We start from the raw sequence: 21,289 nt of genomic DNA on the forward strand, positions 1-21,289 counted from the left end.
GCCTTCATTTCCCAAAAGGAAATGCATGTACAGTGTTTAATTCAGTCTGACCAGAAACAGTTCTAAAACCACACCGGACATAACAATGAATGACCAGAGGGGTATATCAAAAGCAGAGGCATGGATCCCCCAGCAATCCTATATTCCACAATGATTTGTTTGCATAGCTCTGTTCTCAGAGCTATGCAGCTAACTGTTATTTGGCCAAAAGTGTCTTTGAAACTGAACAGGCCCAATACCTGCCATAATAGAAAAAAAATTCGGAAATGTATAGAAATCCAGAGAGCAGTCAATTTTGCTGGCCTTCTAGATTAACAGAAGAAACCACAATAAGGATGATAGTACAAATGTGTCTGGATTAAGAGAAGAAAAGGTGTTTTTTGAAAGGCCCTCTCATGTACTGAATAAAGGATGTTATTTCATGTATAAGTGTGTACCATCATCTGTGTCACATTGGTCACATGCAGGTGGAATACATCGATTGTATCATTTGAATGATTGTGTATATTTTAGAAAGTTAATTATGTCACACTGCCGAAATATTATTGTTACCATAGCATGCAATCTTACAATAAGTCATTCTATGAACCGAACTGTTTCAAGAGTCTATTTTTCCTTATTATAATCAATTTCCCCCTAATCCCAACTTTATATGAGAATTATTTCTGGTAGGCCTAATTGTGTGTGAGAGAGAGAGAAAGAATGTACATTAATTGATTTGCTGAAATTGGCTTCCATATTTGTAGTCAATGTAGGAGTAATATTGCAATAAAGATCATCTTTAGGTGGGCTCACTAATGGGCTCGCCATTCTTATCTATGGGGCTCACTATGTCAAGGTAGCCCAAGTGCATGCTAGGACACCTATGTTTACTGGTTAATACACATAAAATTAAAGGGATATTTCACTTTAAAAAAAATGTTGGGTCATTTCATTGTCTACTAAGGCTTTTGTGAGCCCCCCAGACAGTTTTTAAATTGCTTGATTCAGTATTTTGATCAGACACGCCCCCTTCCCATACAAACCCATTGTAACTTCAAACTCCATTTTAACCATGATAGATTCATCGAAAACACCCGTCCTTGGTTCTGGTGAGTCATACTGCCCTCTTAATACGTGAGGAGGTCGTGTTTTTTCAATGACTTTTTTCATTTATTTAAAATATTTTTTGGGGAAAATGAAAAAAATTAAATACAATAAAAAAATTAAATGAAAAAAGGAAGTCAGTAGAATCAGTTTAGGAACAGACGCCATGAGACAAATTAATTATATTTTGTCATGTGGACAAATGTATTTGTCTCTTCAGCAACACTAACGATGTTGAAGAAAGGGAATTCGGAAAGAATCTTTCTGACAAACCACAATCATGTGACAAAACTCTCATGCAGAGAAAAAACTGAGGGACTTTAAATCTCATACATACTGTATGTATTTGTGTAGAGCAGTGTTTCCCAAACTGGATGATTAGCTTAATGTACAACATTGTTTTCTCACGCAACACAGTAACCAAACCAACATACAGTAAACATGTAAACAGGGTATCTGCACATTTATAAACATTACATTACAGTCATTTAGAAGACGCTTTTATCCAAAAAGACTTACAATAAGTGCATTCAACATAGGTAGGCAAGAAAACGATACTATCACCAGGAAGCCTTAAGTGCATTCTCTTCTAAATCAAGCAACTAAGAGCATACCTAGCACTAAGGTAAAAGTGCAATATATCAGCTAGCTACTTTCTTAAACAGATGAGACAAATAGGAAACTCAAATGAGCAAGAGTTAAAACAAATAAGTGCATCAAATAAACAAGATCCAATAAAAACAAGAGCTCGTACAAATAATTGACAACAAGTAGGCAAGGCAAAGAGGAAGGGTCAGGGTAGTGTTTCCTGAAGAGGTGGGTTTTCAGCCTGCGGCGAAAGATGGGCAGTGACTCTGCTGTCCTGACATCAGTGGGGAGTTCATTCCACCACTGTGGGGCCAGAACAGAAAAAAGCTGTGACCGTGTAGATCGGCCAGAAGGACCACTGAGCGACGGGTAAACCAGTCACCCTGAGGCGGCAGACCGAAGTGGTCTCGACCATAGCCTGGAGGTAAGAAGGAGCTGTTCTTTTCACTGCCCTATAGGCTAGCACCAGTCTTTTAAACTGGATGCGAGCCGCTACGGGGAGCCAGTGTAGAGAACGGAGAAGGGTAGTTGTGTGGGAGAACTTGGGGCGGTTGAACACCAGACGAGCTGCAGCTTTCTGAACAAGCTCCAGAGGTCTGATGGCAGACGCCGGGGTACCAGCCAGGAGGGAGTTGCAGTAGTCCAGGTGGGAGATGACAAGAGCCTGGATGAGCACCTGCGCTGCCTTCTCAGTGAGGAAGGGGCAAATCCTCCTGATGTTGTAGAGGAGGAATCTGCAGGACCGTGTCACTGATGCGATGTTTGCCGAGAACGACAGTCGGTCGTCCAGGATCACACCCAGATTCCTCGCAGTCCGAGTTGACCTCACCACAGCATTATCAATGGTGATGGCCAGGTCTCGGTGCGGACAGCCCTTCCCCGGGAGGAACATCAGCTCAGTCTTGAGCTTCAGGTGGTGCGTCGACATCAGTGGCGCGGGAAGGGGGGGGCTATGGGGGCTGCAGCCCCCCTGGTGATGGGAGCAGCCTCCCTGGTGATGGGAAAAAAAAAAAAAAAAAAGTTTTATTTTATTTTATTTTTTATAATATACGCACAGCCCCCCTAGGTATTAAGGACTTCCCGCGCGCCTGGTCGACATCCACTCCGAGATGTCAGCCAGACAAGCAGCAATGCGTGCCTCCACTTGTGTCAGAGGGGGGGAATGACAGGATAAAGTGACAATTTATTGGCTTGTAAGACCTTTTTAATTCCATATTGACCAAATTGTCAAATATTACTTAACACATTCCCTGCCAGAGGGTTTTTTTTATTTTACTTCCCCCAGTGCCAGTGTTTAAAAAAAATTTCACAGGAGCCGAGATACAGGATTTTAAAGTAATAAGTTAACCAAGGAGTGAATGGAGCTAGAAATCTTTGGATCGTGATATCTCTGGTTCTGTGTGGATAAATTGAAAAAAAAAAGACAAAAAAAAAAAAAAAAAAAACCTTTTTTTTTTCTTTTTTTTTAAACGGTTATACTCGTGGATGGCAGTTTTATGGCAGTAAACGGGTGTATTTTTCATCAACGGTTATACTCGTGATTGGCAGAAGAAAGAGGCATTGTGAAAATAGCCGATAGGCTATTTTTACAATATTTATCTGTGGAACCGAGTCAAACTAAATGAAATGCCTATACAATTCCAAGTGCTTGTCCGAGTGTGCTTGTCCGGGTGTGTGTGTGTGTGTGTGGGGGGGGGGTACCATTACCCTAGGTGTAGCGTACATGAAGGCTGGAGTGTGTGTTGACAGCTAATTTGTCTCATCAACATGTGCACACAATGGTGAAGAAAGGGAACTTGAAAAGACACTTTCTGACAAACCTCAAATGATTTGACTAGAATAAGAAAGAAGGAAGTGAAATGTCAACGATGTGTTTGTGTACTGTGCATGAAACTGAATCAAGTGCTCTCATCAGTTTTGTTTAAACTGACGCACGGACACTCAGACAGACAGACAGTGTGTGTGTGTGTGTGTGTGTGTGTGTGTGTGTGTGTGTGTGTGTGTGTGTGTGTGTGTGTGTGTGTGTGTGTGTGTGTGTCTGTGTGTCTGTGTGTCTGTGTGTCTGTCTGTCTGTCTGTCTGTCTGTCTGTCTGTCTGTCTGTCTGTCTGTCTGTCTGTCTGTGACTCTTGTTGTATTGTGCTTTCTGCTTTGGCAATGTAAACGTATGTTTTCTCATGCCAATAAAGCCCTTTGAATCGAAATTGACTCTCTCTCTCTCCCCCCCTCTCTCTCTCTCTCTCTCTCTCTCTCTCTCTCTCTCTCTCTCTCTCTGTCTACTTTCAGAAGACATTGAATGTATAATATTACAGCCTCTTGTCTTGTCTTGTCTTGTCTTGTCTTGTCTTGTCTCAACCTCTCTGTGCTCCTGCCCAGCTCATCACATAACCAGGAAATAGAAACCATTTTATTATCGATTGTCAACTTGATGTGTGGCTACAGCTCTACAAAAGGACGTTAAACAATTAGAATTACATTTGTACAGACAAGAACCATGGTCAATCAGGACTCATGACAGGTAAGTACTGTCAATGGGAATCCAACACACATTTGATGGAGTTAGCCTACATTGTATGATAGTGATTTAATTGAAGAAAATGTTATAATTATTAGTTTTGCACGATAACAGGGTGGACATCAAACCATTAAGCAAACGTAGATAATGCTGTATTATGTCATGTCAAATACTGGGAATGACCCTGTACCGCGAGACAAGTCCAGGTGTGCCTTTTATGACAACCACACATTATTGTAATTATGTGCAACTATAAACATTGTTTATTTTTAATTCAATAATTGATCTTTGTGTGCACCCAATTACCAACACAGAGGTACATTCTATTTCCTAAAAATATATTTGAAAAACGTTCAACCTCGACGCGTTGTGAGCTTTTCGATCAGCTATTTTCGATATTTTGGATTTTTTTTTAAAGTTTAAAATGAGGTTCAAGTGAGTAGAACAAGGAAGACTGACTGGCATCCTTTATGGACCAATAAATAGAATCAAACAGTGTGGATGTGTTTAAAGGTAGTGTATGTTTTGGTTAAAACCAATTATTTATATATTTTTATATTCTGATAGTAATCATTGCTAAATGCTATACTGTAGATAGAGTGTTTGTTCAGTAAAGGGGGTCTCCCTGTCTCTCCAGCAGAAAATGCTTTTTCAGGTGAGTTGCCAATGTCATCCAATCAGGAGAGAACCCCCACAAACATCATTTTTCTGCTTGTGTTGCAGTCCCAGTTTTGTCTGCTATTTGTTGTTGTTTCATCAAAATTCTTCCAATTTCACTTGTTTATCCTGTATGAGATCTTTCTCCTGATTGGATGAAATTGGCAACGACCTGAAAATATATGTTTTTGTTTAAAGAGCTGAGGAGACCCCTGTATGTGTATATATATATATATATATATATATATATATATATATATATATATATATATACATATATATCAGCCTGATCGCCAGAGATATACGTATGTATGCACGGATCGAGTGCACTTCATTCCGTGGATAGTCGCCTAGAAACCCTGAAATTGCGTGCATATGTACGGCGAGTCCCACGGTGGGCGTAACCAGTCGCAACCCGGAAAAACCCGGAAGCAGAGCAGTCCCCACAACAAAATGTACGATTCTGTGCCTATCGGTACATAACTCAAACGGCGCTGAGTAGGCACAGGCGAACGTCACACCGTTCAGGACGGCAACTCGGTCGCCTTAGCGCCCTCGGTGGTCCTTCACGGGGTGACAGTTCGCCTGTGACTGCGCGCCTCCGAAATGGTTTTGTCACAAAGGGAGCGCCGTACATATGCACGCAATTTCGGGGTTTCGAGGCGACTATCCACGGAATGAAGTGCACTGGATCCGTGCATACATACGTAGTTCTCTGGCGATCGGGTTGATATATATATATATATATATATATATATATATATATATATATATATATATATATATACATATACATAGTGAGTGAGTGCTAATTCATGAAGGTTAGAACAGAAGGGCCCCCTCTGGGCCCCAACAGTTTCATTGGACGTGAGATCTTTCAGTTCCTTAGTTTATTTATTTTTCTCAGTTCTCTGTCTGACGGAAATGTCTAGTCAAATGACGTGTGGTTTGTCCGCAAGTGTCTTTCTAAGTTCTCTTTCTTCACCATCACGCGCAGTTCTTGCTGATGAGACAAATACTTACAGTAGAATAATGATGAGAGAGCTCTATCCAGTTCCATGTATGGTACACAAATACATATGGCTGAAATTTCAGTTCCTTTTTCTCAGTTCTCTGTCTGCTGGAAAGGTCTAGTCAAATGATTTATGGTTTGTCAGAAAGTGTCTTAAAGTTCCCTTTCTTCACTTACTGTTCATTTTCCCTGCAAAAATAATGTGTTGTATACTACTGTATGTCTTTTGTCTCCTGAGGTCAGTTCCCAAACTCATTCAACTGATGTCTTATCTTATTAGATGTGGTTGAAAAATAGTAGTAGCATAATAAACAGGTAACACACGTATACCATTGATATGCTGCCAGGGTCAATCCTGTGTTAATTCACATTGCCCGACTCACTCAGAGTTGTGGTTTCCGTTAAGGTGAACAAGTATTCGATGTTGATGAGAAAGTCTTAGACCATTCGTAGGTGATATGATGTAAGGTATGCCAGTGGAACAATGAAAAGATTAAGGTAGCTATTAGCAAACATTACTTCTAGTTGTCTTGCTGTCTTGTCTTGCATCCTCACCTGATGCAATCATGTATGGGTACCAACACAACAAATCTCCTGCAACATATTAATGAGCAAGTCATCCCGACACTTTACGAGTCACCAAAATCATTCAAACAAATTATTTAAAACATGTATTATGAATATTTAGGATTTAGGATTATGTACACATTATAACCAAAATACAAAATGTGCCACGGACATGTCTTGCCACGGACAAGTTTGTCCGTGTACGGACATGTTGATGTTGACCCCTGCTTATAAGGCATTATAACACTTGTTATAAATGTTTATATTCTTGTAAGACAACTTATAACGTTTATGACGCTAGTATAAGTGCTGGTCATAATGCATTATAAGCTCAGTAGAACAGCACATTCATCTGCGAGAGTGCGGTCTAGCCAACACCAACTCGGGACTCCTGAATCGCTGCCCTCCACACTCTCCTATATCTAACATCAGGGTCTTGAGCTCTACTGTGTTGTTAGCTAAGCTGTCGTGCCGCAGTGCATCTACGTAGGTGGTGCTTCTTGCCTTTCATGGCTTTGCCCTGGGTTGGCTCCCATGGTGTTTGTAAAAACAAACACGTGTGAACTGATGAACTTTGATGCACTTATTTTCATCTTTATACTGAAAGCTGTATTATGTATAACTTCATATTTTACTTTAAACTACTTCTTATCTCATGTTTCACATTTTGCAACTGTCTGTCTGTCTGTCTGTCTGTCTATCTGTCTGTCTGTCTGTCTGTCTGTCTGTCTGTCTGTCTGTCTGTCTGCCAATCACAGACATTTGACCAAACCCAAACTCTTAACATTTAAGTGTGTCCATCCACAGAGCTGTTTGACACTTCACTGAAGAAAGAGCATCAAACAGGTATGAATGAATCCACTTCACAACTTTCCATTCATCTCTTTGCATTTTTACTGCTGTGTTGGTTTGTGAAGAACCGTCTGTCTGTCTGTCTGTCTGTCTGTCTGTCTGTCTGTCTGTCTGTCTGTCTGTCTGTCTGTCTGTCTGTCTGTCTGTCTGCCTGTCTGTCTGCCTGTCTGTCTGTCTGTCTGTCTGTCTGTCTGTCTGTCTGTCTGTCTGTCTGTCTGTCTGTCTGTCTGTCTGTCTGTCTGTCTGTCTGTCTGTCTGTCTGTCTGTCTTTCTGTCTGCCACAGAGAACACACACAAACCCACGCATAAACAGTTCCAACAGCCGGAGTCGTCCCCCACACACACACACACACACACACACACACACACACACACACACACACACACACACACACACACAGACAGACAGACAGACAGACAGACAGACAGACAGACAGACAGACACACACACACGCACACGGCCGTCGCACGCGACCCATCGTACCCACAAATAATGTAGGCTACTTTATGACACGTGCCTCCCCAACGTGCATGTGCACGTGAGTGGCCGCGCATACACGGCAACGGACCCGAGCGAACAGACAGACACACACGGCTGCAAATGATGTTTTCATAGACCCGGTTGCTCGCAAAACCTGGCAACCCTGTAAAAATGCATTCATCCCATTGGGGAGCTATAACCATGACATGTCCCATCGGCCGGGGCAAACTGAGAATCTCAACAACAACTGAGTTGTTTACAGCAAAATGCAAATGAACATGCTAAATTGTGGCGAAGAGAAAAAGGTGCTTCCTCTTCCTGTGCATAGGCTAATAATGATCAATGGCCATGTGCAAGTGCAGAGCAATTGCTTAAGCCACTGAGATGGAGAACGGACAGACAGACTGACATTCCTAAAATTATATGTAGGATAGTAGAGCACTACGGCACGTGCATGTGCACATACTCATCCATACACGTGCACGTAACCAATCGCCGATTGAAATAAGTGAACCTCTTTTTTTTGTTAGCCTTTTGAGTTTAACTATGTTCAAAACAATAAAATAACCAAATACATAAAGGCTACATTTCATATGGCTTTTCCAACAGTGGAAAAAAAGCCACTGTTCTTGGTCAGGGGGTGTAGGCCATAGTAGGCCTAGGCTATTAGGCTTACTACTTGTGTCTCTCTTTGTTTACAAATAATCGCGGAGATCGCATCATCATATTTATTTTTCTGCGTCACATAAGCATAATTATGAACAAAGAGGCTGCGGTCAAAATAAATGCTTCCTCTTCTCACGGTCATCCACTCTAATCAACCATCAGAGGTGGACGAAGGACTCAACCCCAGTACTTGAGTTTTGAGTGTGCAAATCAAATAAATCAATTAAATCCAAGCTTAGTCTTCCTCGGGACCAGCGTGAACCCTGAGGAAATAATAGACAAAGCTGACAAAGCTGCACTCAGATCACATTAATTATATTCCAGTTCTTAATGTACTTTGGTGATAAAGAAAATCTATTTGGTACAAATTCTCAGATCCAGGGCCATCAACTGTGACCTTTTTGTCAAGATACTATAACATTCAGCTTCAAGATTAGGACATGGAGCTAACTTAAAACTGAGGCCATCTGTTCTAAAAAAAAAAAAAAGAACTGTCATGAAGGGCATTTTGAATACCATGATTACACATTTTTCACCAGATGATAAGTAACATCTGGTGATATGACACAATACCTTACATACTCATTCTGCATGCATACATTTGACATAGAAAACGGAACATTCTCTCTGTACAGTGTATGTTTGTGCAGAGACCTGCAGCCCGAGCACCCAAGGAGAAAGCCGAGCACCCATGTGTTGGTCGGATGACTACTGTGTGATGCTTTGTAACGTGCGAACGTGCACAGGATGCATGATGTACCCACTCTGATACTGTGTGTTATTGTGAACAGATTTCTGTCATTCAAACTCTCTCCCTGAAATCTGCAAAGTCCTTATGCCAGTTATGGTTTCATCATCAGCCAATAATCAAATTGTATGACTTAAAATGTAGTAAAAAATATCATTTTGCACACCTACTGGGACAGGTGCGTAGGAGCAGGCAGCCAGTGCATGAGACAGGAAAGAATGGTGATCATGCACACTGGCCCTCATTTATCAACACGGTGTAGACCAAATAATGGGCGTACGGCGAGTTCACCGCAACTTTCGGCATTTATCAATATATCCTGACTTTGACTTTAGCGTACGGCCCGCTCAGATCTCACGTCAGGTCTGAAGCAGTTCTAGACTTTGGCTACACTCGTTTGTTCCATCCTAGACCTGCGGAGCAACATTGTCTGACTGTCTGACAGGCATCTGGACACATGTATCTACTCCAAAATGTATATCTAACACACTAATATATAATCCCTGTGAAAATATAACATTTTATAAACTCATTTAAACAAACTGCTTTAACAGTCATTCAGATAAGATTGCAGATCTGGCTGCATTGGCTATTTGAAAATAGCAGATCTACAAGCTCACAACGCGTCGCAATGCGACGCGTTGTGAGCTTGTAGATCTGTTATTTAAAAAATATACGAACGCTTATGAGAGAGCATTTTCAGGAGTCGGGACTGGCGCGGCCATGCCGGTGTAATCTTACAGTAGTCCTATCATGGAGTTATGTAACCTGGGTTGAGTATATAAACCCGACGCCCCATCATGGGGTGCCCGACATGAGAGACACAGTTCGGCGCTTGTGTGTGTGTGTGTGTGTGTGTGTGTGTGTGTGTGTGTGTGCGCGTGTGTGTGTGTGTGTGTGTGTGTGTGTGTGTGTGTGTGTGTGTGTGTGTGTGTGTGTGTGTGTGTGTGTGTGTGTGTGTGTGTGTGTGTGTGTGTGTGTGTGTGTGTGACTTGACAGGCAGTGAGGCGGGTGGGGGAAACTCTTTCTTATTGGCTTTCCATACTTTATTTAGTCGTATTCTGGTTCTTCATGTCATAAATTCTGAGTGTTTCGAGAACATTTAAGGGTGTGTTATTTAAATTACGCTCGGTTTCAGCCGTGGCATTTATCAAAGCTCCGACCAAATGCACGCTAGGATTGGCTGTGTAGGATCCTTTCATAAATCTCACCCACACGTTGGTGTAAGGCCGGTTTTTACACTGCATTGAAACTTACAGTAAAAAAAAGTATTTTATTGTGAGTAGGCCTACAATGTTTCCAACTGACATTCATCAGGTATTTCTGATTAAGGGGTTAAAACTTGGTTGATGTGTGTGTGTGTGTGTGTGTGTGTGTGTGTGTGTGTGTGTGTGTGTGTGTGTGTGTGTGTGTGTGACTTGTTGTTGAGTACCCTACCACCGAATATAAATCGGCATCCATGCCTGCAGAGATGGTGGTTGCAGAGAGGCTCATGAGAGCAGAGGATGTGGTCACAAAGAAGAAGCTGTTATCTGCATTTTCATATGTACCCACACGCACAACCGTTAACTTCACCTTGTCAAAACAAGATGACGCCGACATGCACAGCGGCGAACTTCACCCTGTCAAAACAAGATGGCACAGAGACAAGTCGACTTGCTTGGTCTTCACACACACAACCTTTGATTTCCTATGCTAACACATCTGGTAAAGATTCATGTCAGATCCTGTATCTAGGTGAGACATCACCTTTGACACGATCTAAATGTGTGGAAATATAACCGCCCCAATTGTATAAGTTATATTGTATTAACATACTCTACCATACAGATTGGACAAAATTAAAAAAGTATTCATAAAAAAAAAGTTACATACAGTAGTGCCTCTTTAATTAGATCTCATGTCATTAATTTTACAGTACATGCTTTTAAAAATACTTAAAGTACAAGTAAAAGTAAAAGTAATTTTTATATCAATGAATTGCTGTAATGTTTTGGCAATGAATTTATAGGACCTTGTAACTCTGGTTTCAGAGAAGTAATTCTCTGAAACCACCTGCACTGCATGCACTGATGTGCTTGCTTGTAGAACCACAACATAAGCCTGCAAAAACACCTAAACGAAAATAGAAATGACTGAGGAACCAGAACTAAATACCTTTACTCGGAAACACGGCTATGTGAGAGCAGATGTGTGGCCAATTTCATTTTAGGGAAGAAAAAAGAAACAGCCAAGTACTGTACTTGAGTAAAAGTAAAATATTTGTCTTGGAAATGTACTCAAGTAAGAGTAATGAGTATTAAAAAAATCTAATACTCAAGTAAAGTACAGATCCTCAGAATCTGTACTTAAGTACAGTACTCAAGTACATTTACTCCGTTACTGTCCACCACTGTCAACCATTAAGCACAGTCAGCTGGTTTTCCTTTCTAGCCTGTGGGCCCTATTAAGCACGTCTTAATTCCACGTCTTATGCGGTAATTAGGTCATAACGCCACCATCTTATGCACAATCCCTATTATGCAAGTCACGCTGAACGCAAAAACTTAAGGAATAAGGCTCGCCAGCATATTTTACGCATGGGGGAGTGTTCATATGTTAATTAAGGGCGCAATGCAGTATCTGCTATTTTGCCCCTTGATTTAAAAAGACTCACGCATACCGCTAAAACGTGGTCAGACCACGTCTTAAGTGCAAAAAGAAATGTTTGGTTGTTAAGACACCGGCAATTTAACTAAGCTGTACTCAGTCAATTCTCAACTGACTGTTATAATTCAAAGTTCTCTATAATCTGTGAAGTTTCTGTTTTCATTAGGTGTATCAGATTCAGTATCGTCTCTCTATCAAACGATATCAAGCGAAAAGCAAACATCGGCCTGTGAGAGCGCACGTATTACGCACGCGGGGACAGAAACCCCTACTCACCCCGTTTCAATCCATCCGATCTGAAAGACTCGTGTTCCACTCTAGGTGGCATCTCAAAGGCTTATTCCTTCATTAATATTATAAAATAAAATAAAGGTTTTTACAGCTGTTTTTAGCTTAGAAGTGGAGTGCGTTCTCTTCTCCTCTCTCCATGCTCTCCACATGTTGCTGTTTTACTTTCACTTTCACATATGCTGCGCAAACAGATCTGATCTACAAGCATACAACGCGTTGTGGTATCTGAACCACTGACTTCACTATGTTTTGGTAAAGGTTCTAATGCACTTTTAGTTGCCAACAACGCCATATTGTAGTTAGTTTGATGTTCCAGAGGTGTGTATGAATGGTTGAAGAATTGATTGAGGCATCACTCCAGTCAGTGAGGTTACTTGCTTCCAATTTATTTCATAGTACAAACAGCTTCCCATGGACCCTGAGGTCCCATCATCAGCCTCACGGCCTCTGAGTGACACACACAGTTGGTTGCATTTCAGTCTATCTTTATAGCAGTGAGATCTAAAGAAGGTACATGTGTGGGTGTGTCAGCCCTGAAAGGTGAGACCCCACCTCCCGGCCCAACACATTTGCAACTGTATGGGGCAGGAAGGGGGATGGATACACAGGCCTAGACCTCCTGTCTCCCAGGTAAAATAAAGAGAATGCTAATTGTACCCCCTACCCAGGTCAGAGCAAACAGTCACCTCTCTGTCTGAATCCACTCTCCTGTCTGTAGCCTACTTGTGAAGTGAACATATGACTTAGATTTGCATCTATGTTTATGAAATATACTACAGACCCCCCACGGGAGACTCTAAATGTCTTCCGCAAACACGTATATTTCAAAAGAAACACAAAGAACCGCCCCCCATGACAACCGACTGGAACACAACCAGGACAAAAAATAAAACATCAAGGAAGACCAAACAGCAAACAACATCAATACAGAATAATGCACATACAAGAACCAAGATTACATAGTACAGCGACACGGTGATTTACATCAAATAGACAGAAAACTCATTCCCTAATACCAATTAGCGTGCAGGATCCCTCTGTTAGCCTTAAACTCCAGGATAAAATATTACACAGCCAACAAACAATGGAAGCTGACAGCATACAGTTGAATTATACACCCACCAAACGATAACACCCCCCTCCAGATCAATGTCCCCCCCGCCGAGCCACCAAAATATACTCAAAGACAGCATAATGCTTATCCCTAAGCTCACACTGTACCATTCAAGTACATATGATAACTACCAACGGAAGTGCCCACATTGATAACAGAAGGCAGTGTACCCCCAATGAAACAATAAACCACAAAGTAAACTCACATTAAATACAAGAGACCAGAAAGTAAAAAAACACCCTCACATCACTTCAACCATGGCCGCCATCGCTCCACAGTTTAAACCACCATTATCACAAAAATACAACCTCAGGTCCCATATGCGCAGTGTCCCGCTCGATAATGTCGCTGTCGTAGTCTCCCTCAATGTCATCTTCCCACCCCAGCCGTGCCGCCCAGTACAGTTCCAGAGTCGTCCAACAGATAGCTGCATTTTTACAACAGAGCGCTCTTCTTGCGATCGCAGAAGATGTGTTACCACACACCCCACGAAGAACTCCTTCAACTGCAAGTTCCCCACTCTGCTGGCACCCGCTGTCTCCTGCCCATCCTCACAACATACCCGCCACGAAGAAATTCGACACAACAAGTTCTCCGCACAGCCGCCCTCACAGCCACGCGCTCTGCTAGCGATCGCAGAAGATAAGTTGTGCAGCCAGATGAGTCGTGCAGCCATCCTAGATGTGGTTATGAGGTCCTCTCCCTGTAGATCCTCGAAAAGTTGTCGTCAAGCCGTGCCGATGTCCATAATGCACCTTCACGGTGGTCCCCCCACGTCGCAGAAGGAGAACGTGATCCTTCCACCCACCGCAAGGCAAAAACTCAGACTTCCCCAACCGCGCATGTTCTTCCGACGCCTGGCTCAGCATTTCTGGAGACTGGCGTCCCCAAATAACCAAACAAACGCGACTGCCGACATAAAGCCATGTTGTGGTATCTGAACCACTGACTTCACTATGTTTTGGTAAAGGTTCTACTGCACTTTTAGTTGTCAACAAGAGAGTTTTAATGAGAGTTTCAGATTGATAAGGGCCTGTTGGATTAAATGAAAGTCTGATTGAAGGTTTTGAAATGCTAAGTCAACTGAGGGGGGCGACCGAGTAGATGACTGTGTCGTCCGCGTAGAGATGTACGGCCCCATTCACGGCCCAAATTGCTATTAACACTAATATCTGATTTAGGACTAGGCAAGAGGCGTTTCCCCGCAAACTTTGCTATTCTGTGGCACCCCCCTCACCCGCCAAACACCTGAGCTACCCCTTACATTATGCATAGGTGTGGTTTGGGCGTTACAATGATAAAACCAATCACCGTGCCAGAAGCTATTGCCTTTAAGAGAAGACTGCGCTAGCCGTCATCCCCGATCCAATATATGCTCTCCTATCTCCCTGTCTACACTGTTGCCTGGTCTGATTATTATAAGCCACATTGGGCTTGTTTTCCTGCTGGGTCCAATTGGTCATATTTGTCCGGCTTTGGGTTTTTTTTTTTTACTTGAATAAAAGTAGAAAAAATACTCAAAGTACAAAAGTAAAAGTGCTTGTTATGGAGAAGGTCCCATTTCGCAAGTTGTTTTCAAAATGTGTCAAGGTCTTTGGAAAATAGATTTGTTTTACAAGCTCACATTGCTTCGCATTGCGATGTGTTGTGAGCTTGTAGAGCGTCTGTTTTCGAATAGATAAAGTATAAAATAGGGCTTGATTGGTAAATGCATGTTTTGTAACAATCTAAACATACAAAGTAACTTGTAACTAAAGTTTTCAGATAACTGTGGTGTACCTCAAAATTGTATACTTAAAGGGTAAGAACACTTTGGTAGAGGTTTGGGTTGTGTAGTTAACTTGCCATGATGTAACTCCAAAGGTGGGCAAGAAATCAAAAATAATTGCTCCATTGATTAGAAATTGATAATTCAAAAATATGCTCCTCATTGACTTACATTGTATGGTAAAACAGCTCTCAAAGTCACTCTTTTAGCACATAAATGAACACAAACAAAGCTGATTCAGACAATATAGAGCATCACCAAACCCAGTACTGTTTGTTTTTTTAATAAAAATGTCAACTTCCTGTTGATTTTACTATTTGAAGATCTGGATCCGGATCCAGTCCAGGTTTTCTACTTATTAAAAATGGCAAAATCAACAGGAAGTTGACATTTTTATATAAAAAAAAAACAGTACTGGGTTTGGTGATGTTCTATATTGTCTGAATCAACTTTGTTTGCGTTCGTTTACATGCTAAAATTGTGACTTTGAGAGCTGTTTTACCATACAATGTAAGTCAATGGGGAGCATATTTTGAATTATCAATTTCTAATCAATGGAGCAATTATTTTTTATTTCTTGCCCACCTTTGGAGTTACATCATGGCAAGGTAACTACACAACCCAAACCTCTACCAAAGTGGTCTTGCCCTTTAACTGCTGAACTTGAGTAAAGGTACGTACTTTCCACCACTGACAACACTACAGTACACAGTTGTACTATTTGGTAAGCCTAGGATTACACAATCCTTAATAAAAGGATGTCTACAAAGTCAAATATCACCATATTTTTGACCAAATACCTCTATCATTATTGTGATGATAATATCAATACTTAGTTGACTGGCGTCCCCCATGGTTCAGGCCCTCCTGTTTTCGCTCTACGCAAAATATCGTTGCTGAAAATACCTGATCTACAAGCTCGACGCGTTGTGACCTCAGCTTTTAGATAGACTATTTTCGATATTTTGGAAACGTTTTTAAAGTTTGAAATGGGGTTCAAGTGAGTAGAACCAGGAAGAGACAACACTTAACAGGAAGACTTCCAACCAGGAATAGTTTGGTGACCACAGGAGAGACTGTTGACAGCCGGAATGTAGACGGCATCCCGGGAGCAGTATGGGTTAGCGCCCCAGGCTGTGTCTTCCGTGAGGAAGAAGCCCAACAAACCCACGGTGAGGCCTTTAGGAGGGCCATTCAAGCAATCCGCAAGTGGAGCCTGCAGTACCACCACGGCCCAAGGAACCATCACGCCAGAAGGAAATGTTTGGATCGGCGCAGCGCTCAGGCCTGGACCTGGTGAGACGAAGGAGGAGCCCGGCCAGGAGACAACCCACAGAGTCCCGGCAGAGCACTTCCGGAGAAGTGGACTGAGTGGCCCTGTCTTTCCCTATAGGACTGACCGTGGGTAGCTACCTGGGACGTAAGTCGGGGCTTAATCAACCCTGCCTGGGTCACCTGGGCGAGGGTGTACTGTATGTTGTATGTTGTATGTTGCGAGACCCGAAACACCCTATGACCCCAGGCTACAACACTGATGATACGTCCCAGTTGCATCCATGTGATGTTTTTCTTTATTACAACAAAATATTACGATATTTACCAAAATACCAGAGGATATCTAGACTCATATCCCGATATCAATAGAATATCCATCTGTTTTGCAGTCCTTCCCCATTCTATGTGGTAACAGTTACCTTGTCTTCAGACTGACTTGGTATACTTTATGATCAATAAATAGAATCAAGGTGGATGAGTTTAAAGTTAGTGTATTTTGGGGTTAAAACCAATATTTATTTTGTTAAAACGTTCTCTATATTCTGATAGTAATCATTGATAAGGCTATAGATAGTGTTTGTTCAGTAACGGGGGTCTCCCTGTTTCTTCAGCAGAAAATACATTTTCAGGTGAATTTCCAATGTCATCCAATCAGGAGAGAACCCCCACAAACATCATTTATCTGCTTCTGCTTGTGTTGCAGTTCCAGTTTTGTCTGCTATTTTTTTGTTGTTTCATCACTTCCAATTTCACTTGTTTATCTTCCTGTACCCTGTAGGAGTTCTTTCTCCTGATTGGATGAAATTGGCAACCCACCTGAAAAGGTTTTTGTTTAAAGAGCTGGGGAGACCCCTGTTACTGAACAAACAATCTATAGCAATTAAACATATTATCAGAATATAGAGCTATTTAACACTTATTTTAACAAAAGAAAAATCATGTACGCCACTTTTAACATCAGAATAGTCCAGGTTCCTCGTTCCGTTTGGATCACAGTTTCTCCTGAGTTCTTGTGAAGGAATAGAAGCTTTCACCTCAGTTATCATAATAATATAAACCATTAAAAAAATCATAAAAATGATATACTTTATGGGAATGTAGCTAATGTTACACTCCACTATAGGGTTTGATTTGTGAAGAAAACAGAGGGGGGACATTTTCTCAATGACTTAAAGGCCTATACTTTGTGGTACGACAGACAGTGGATATAGCCGATCTACAAGCTCACGACGTGTCGCAATGTGACGCGTTGTGATCTTGTAGATCTGCTATTTTAGAAAAATTGGTAAATAGTGATATAAAAAATAAATGTCAAACATGTCAGACGGCCTACATTTCCCAAAATGAAATGGATGTACTAACAGTATTTAATTCAGTCTGACCAGAAACAGTTCTATAACATATCCACACCGGACATAACGATGAATGACCAGAGGGGGATATCAAAAGCAGAGGCATGGATCACCCTGTAATCCTTATTCCACAATGATTTGTTTGCATAGCTCTGTTCTCAGAACTGTTATTTGGCCAATAGTGTCTTTGAAACTGAACAGGCCCAATACCTGCCACGATAAAAATGGAAAATGAGATTAAAATGCTGTCAGTTTAGTTTTTTTGTTTTTTGAAAGGCCCTCATGTACTAAATAAAGGATGTTATTTCATGTATAAGTGTGTACATATGAATTGTGTCACATTGGTCACAGGTGGAACACATCAATTGTATCATTTGAATGATTATGTATAATTTAGAAAGCTGATTCTGTCATACTGCCGAAATATCAAGCATTCAATCTTAAAATAAGTCATTCTATGAACCGAACTGTTTCAAGAGTATTTTTTCCTTATTATAATCAATTTGTCCTATAATTCCTCCCAATCCCAACTTTATATGATAATTGTTTCTGGTAGGCCTAATTGTCTCTCACATTTGTGTGTGTGAGAGAGAAATAATGTACATTAATTGATTTGCTGAAATTGACTTCCATATTTGTACGAATAATATTGCAATAAAGATCATCTTTAGGTGGGCTCACTATGGGCTCACTATATGTCAAGGTAGCCCAAGTGCATGCTGGGACACCTATGTTTACTGTACTAAGAAAACTCAACTCCTCCCTCTGTTCTAATGGCAGATTATTGTAATACAAGCCTGTTTGACAAAAACAGGAATGATGGCAATCTGTGAGTTTCTTTACAGTTCAATAGTCCATTCATAGACTTGGTGCAAGCCATTATTGCAATCTGATGGAAAGTATTATTTATCTATTTTCATTTCCTTTATGCCCCGACTTTCTTACAGAGCTAAATCTTACTGCAAATGATAGGCCTATTTAATGAAGATTATGTCATGAAGTGGGTTTTCTGAAGCCTTCAAACATGGGAAATGGAACCTGTGCAAAATGTATTCACTTCCAGGCTGGAAGTCCTCATTTGTATGTTTATTATAGAACATGCCCTGTCATTGTCCATAGACAATACCACTTGCTGAATCAGAATCAGAATCAGCTTTATTGTCACATGATCACTGGTTTACAGAAATTAAAAAGTGGGTTAAATTAGTTTTTGTGCAAGTTCTATCGTATTGTTATTTCCATAGAAAAAAAAGAAAAGGAAGAAGAAGAAGGGGGCAAGGGGGAAAAGAGATCAATCAAAGAAAGCAAACACATTATCTACATATCTACACATAGTACCTGAGATAATTGCGAACGTGGAAGGAGGCCTCCGCCCAAGTGGAGCTTACTATGAAACCGTGCTCGGGTTGTGTGTGTCTCTGTGTGTGTCTCTGTGGCACTGCCTGTGTGCAGCCGCGCCCCCATGTGACTCACGCTCTCATTGGCTGCTGACAGATGTCAGAGTGGAGCTTACTATGAAACCAACCCGATTGCCCCCCAAACACGGTGAAAAAGCACGGATTGACAAACGGCAATTCCGTGCATAGATGACTAGGAACTCCGAAACTCCGTGCATAGGAGAACCATATCCCCCCCATTAACTTCAATACTGTGTGTCTGTCTGTCTGTCTGTCTGTCTATCTGTCTGTGTCTCTCTGTCTGTGTCTCTCTCTCTCTCTCTCTCTCTCTCTCTCTCTCTCTCTCTCTCTCTCAAACAGTCGCTGCGTGACACGTTGCATGCTTGTACATCAGATCTGTTTGTGCTGCCTGCATATGTGAAAGTGAAAGTAAAACAGCAATGCGTGGAGCATGGAGAGAGAGGAGAAGTTCTAAGCTAAAAACACAGACATTTGACCAAACCCAAACTCTTAACATTTAGGTGTGTCCATCCACAGAGCTGATTGACACTTCACTGAAGAAAGAGCATCAAGTATGGTATGAATGAATCCACTTCACAACTTTCCATTCATCTCTTTGCATTTTTACTGCTGTCACTGTGTTGGTTGGTGAAGAACTGTCTGTCTGTCTGTCTGTCTGTCTGTCTGTAGGCCTATGTCTGTCTCTCCCTCTGTCCGTCCGTCCGTCCGTCCGTCCGTCCGTTTGTTTGTTGATTTGTTTGTTTGTTTGTTTGTTTGTTTGTTTGTTTGTTTGTTTGTCTGTCTGTCTGTCTGTCTGTCTGTCTGTCTGTCTGTCTGTCTGTCTGTCTGTCTGTCTGTCTGTCTCTCCCTCTGTCTGTCTGTCTGTCTGTCTGTCTGTCTGTCTGTCTGTCTGTCTGTCTGTCTGTCTGTCTGTCTGACACACGCACGCACGCACGCGCACACACGCACGCACGCACACACACAGAAAGCTACAGGGTTTTGCACATGAAACAGGTGTGTGTGTGTGTGTGTGTGTGTGTGTGTGTGTGTGTGTGTGTGTGTGTGTGTGTGTGTGTGTGTGTGTGTGTGTGTGTGTGTGTGTGTGTGTGTGTGTGTGTGTGTGTGTGTGGTGCGTGCGTGCGTGCGTGCGTGCAGTGGTGTACTGTAGATTGGTCATTATAACATAGTGGATCACTACGGCAAGTGCACGTGCACATACTCATACACGTGCACATAACCAATCCCCGATTGAAATAAGTGAACCTCTTTTTTTTTTGTTAGTTTTTTGAGTGCTGAACTGTGTTCAAAACAATAAAATAACCAAATAAATATAGGCTACATTTCATATGCAGCGAAAACGAAAGCCACTGTTCTTCATCAGGGGGTGTAGGATAGTAGTTTGGACATGGAGAAATTCCACGCATAGCATGACCCTAGCATGTTGAGCCGATCACAGACTTTTGACCAAACCCAAACTCTTAACATTTAAGTGTGTCCATCCACAGAGCTGTTTGACACTTCACTGAAGAAAGAGCATCAAACAGGTATGAATGAATCCACTTCACAACTTTCCATTCATCTCTTCGCATTTTTACTGCTGTGTTGTCTCAACCGATTGTTATAATTCATAGTTCTCTAATCTGTGAAGTGTCTGTTTTCATTAGGTGTATCAGATTGTATAGTAGTCTCTCTATCAAACGATATCAAGCGAGAAGCAAACGTTGGCCGGTAACAGCGCACGCATTACGCATGCATGGACAGAAAGCCCTACTCACCCCGTTTCAAATCAATCCATCCGATCTGAAAGACTTGTGTTCCACTCTAGGTGGCATCTCAAAGGCTTATTCCTTCATTCATCGAATAAAATAAAATAACGTTTTTTTACAGCTGTTTTTAGCGTTCTCTTCCCCTCTCTCCATGCTCTCCACGTGTTGCTTTTTTACCTTCACTTTCTCATATGCTGCGCAAACAGATCTGATCTACAAGCATACAATGCGTCACGCAGCGACTGCTTGAGAGAGAGAGAGAGAGTTTAGAATCAGTTGAGGCATTTAGGAAACGGGAGCGAACGGAACCATATATTCAGCACCATACAGGTTCGGTTTAGCGGTTTATTTTTCCGGTTTATTTCCCCTGTCCTTTATAATTGTATAGAGAAAGAGAAAATTAAACGATAATGTAGATCAAAGGCGACTTTTGCCTCTGCCACCCAGGGGGGGGGGGGGGGGGGGGTGAAAAAAAGGAATCGGCCGTGCCCCCCCTAAAAATCACCT

At 41.7% G+C, this 21,289-nt stretch overlaps 2 protein-coding genes across 5 annotated transcripts in view; one reads left to right on the top strand and one right to left on the bottom strand.

Moving 5' to 3' along the window:
* Positions 1 to 1,177: 1,177 nt before the first annotated feature.
* LOC308077896 (uncharacterized protein) lies at positions 1,178 to 20,856 on the bottom strand. The gene is made up of 2 exons (XM_080418877.1): positions 20,792 to 20,856; positions 1,178 to 2,665 (listed from the first exon to the last, which is right to left on the bottom strand). Exon 2 carries the CDS (start codon positions 2,600 to 2,602, stop codon positions 1,967 to 1,969), a length of 636 nt encoding a protein of 211 aa, XP_080275003.1. The 5' UTR covers positions 2,603 to 2,665; positions 20,792 to 20,856; the 3' UTR covers positions 1,178 to 1,966.
* LOC308077895 (uncharacterized protein) overlaps positions 4,097 to 21,289 on the top strand; it is a 45,999-nt gene continuing 28,806 nt past the window's right edge. For 2 of the 4 annotated variants that reach the window (XM_080418873.1, XM_080418876.1), the window contains exons 1-4: positions 4,132 to 4,190; positions 7,231 to 7,269; positions 19,538 to 19,593; positions 20,522 to 20,560. The gene's annotated coding sequence lies outside the window, so the exon portion shown is untranslated. Of the gene's footprint in view, positions 4,191 to 7,230; positions 7,270 to 19,453; positions 19,594 to 20,521; positions 20,561 to 21,289 lie in introns of those variants that run through there. The other 2 variants (XM_080418875.1, XM_080418874.1) reach the window with 2 other exon arrangements.

This window comes from Gymnoscopelus braueri, assembly GCF_963280865.1.
Source record: "Gymnoscopelus braueri genome assembly, chromosome: 22".
Lineage (NCBI taxonomy): Eukaryota > Metazoa > Chordata > Actinopteri > Myctophiformes > Myctophidae > Gymnoscopelus > Gymnoscopelus braueri.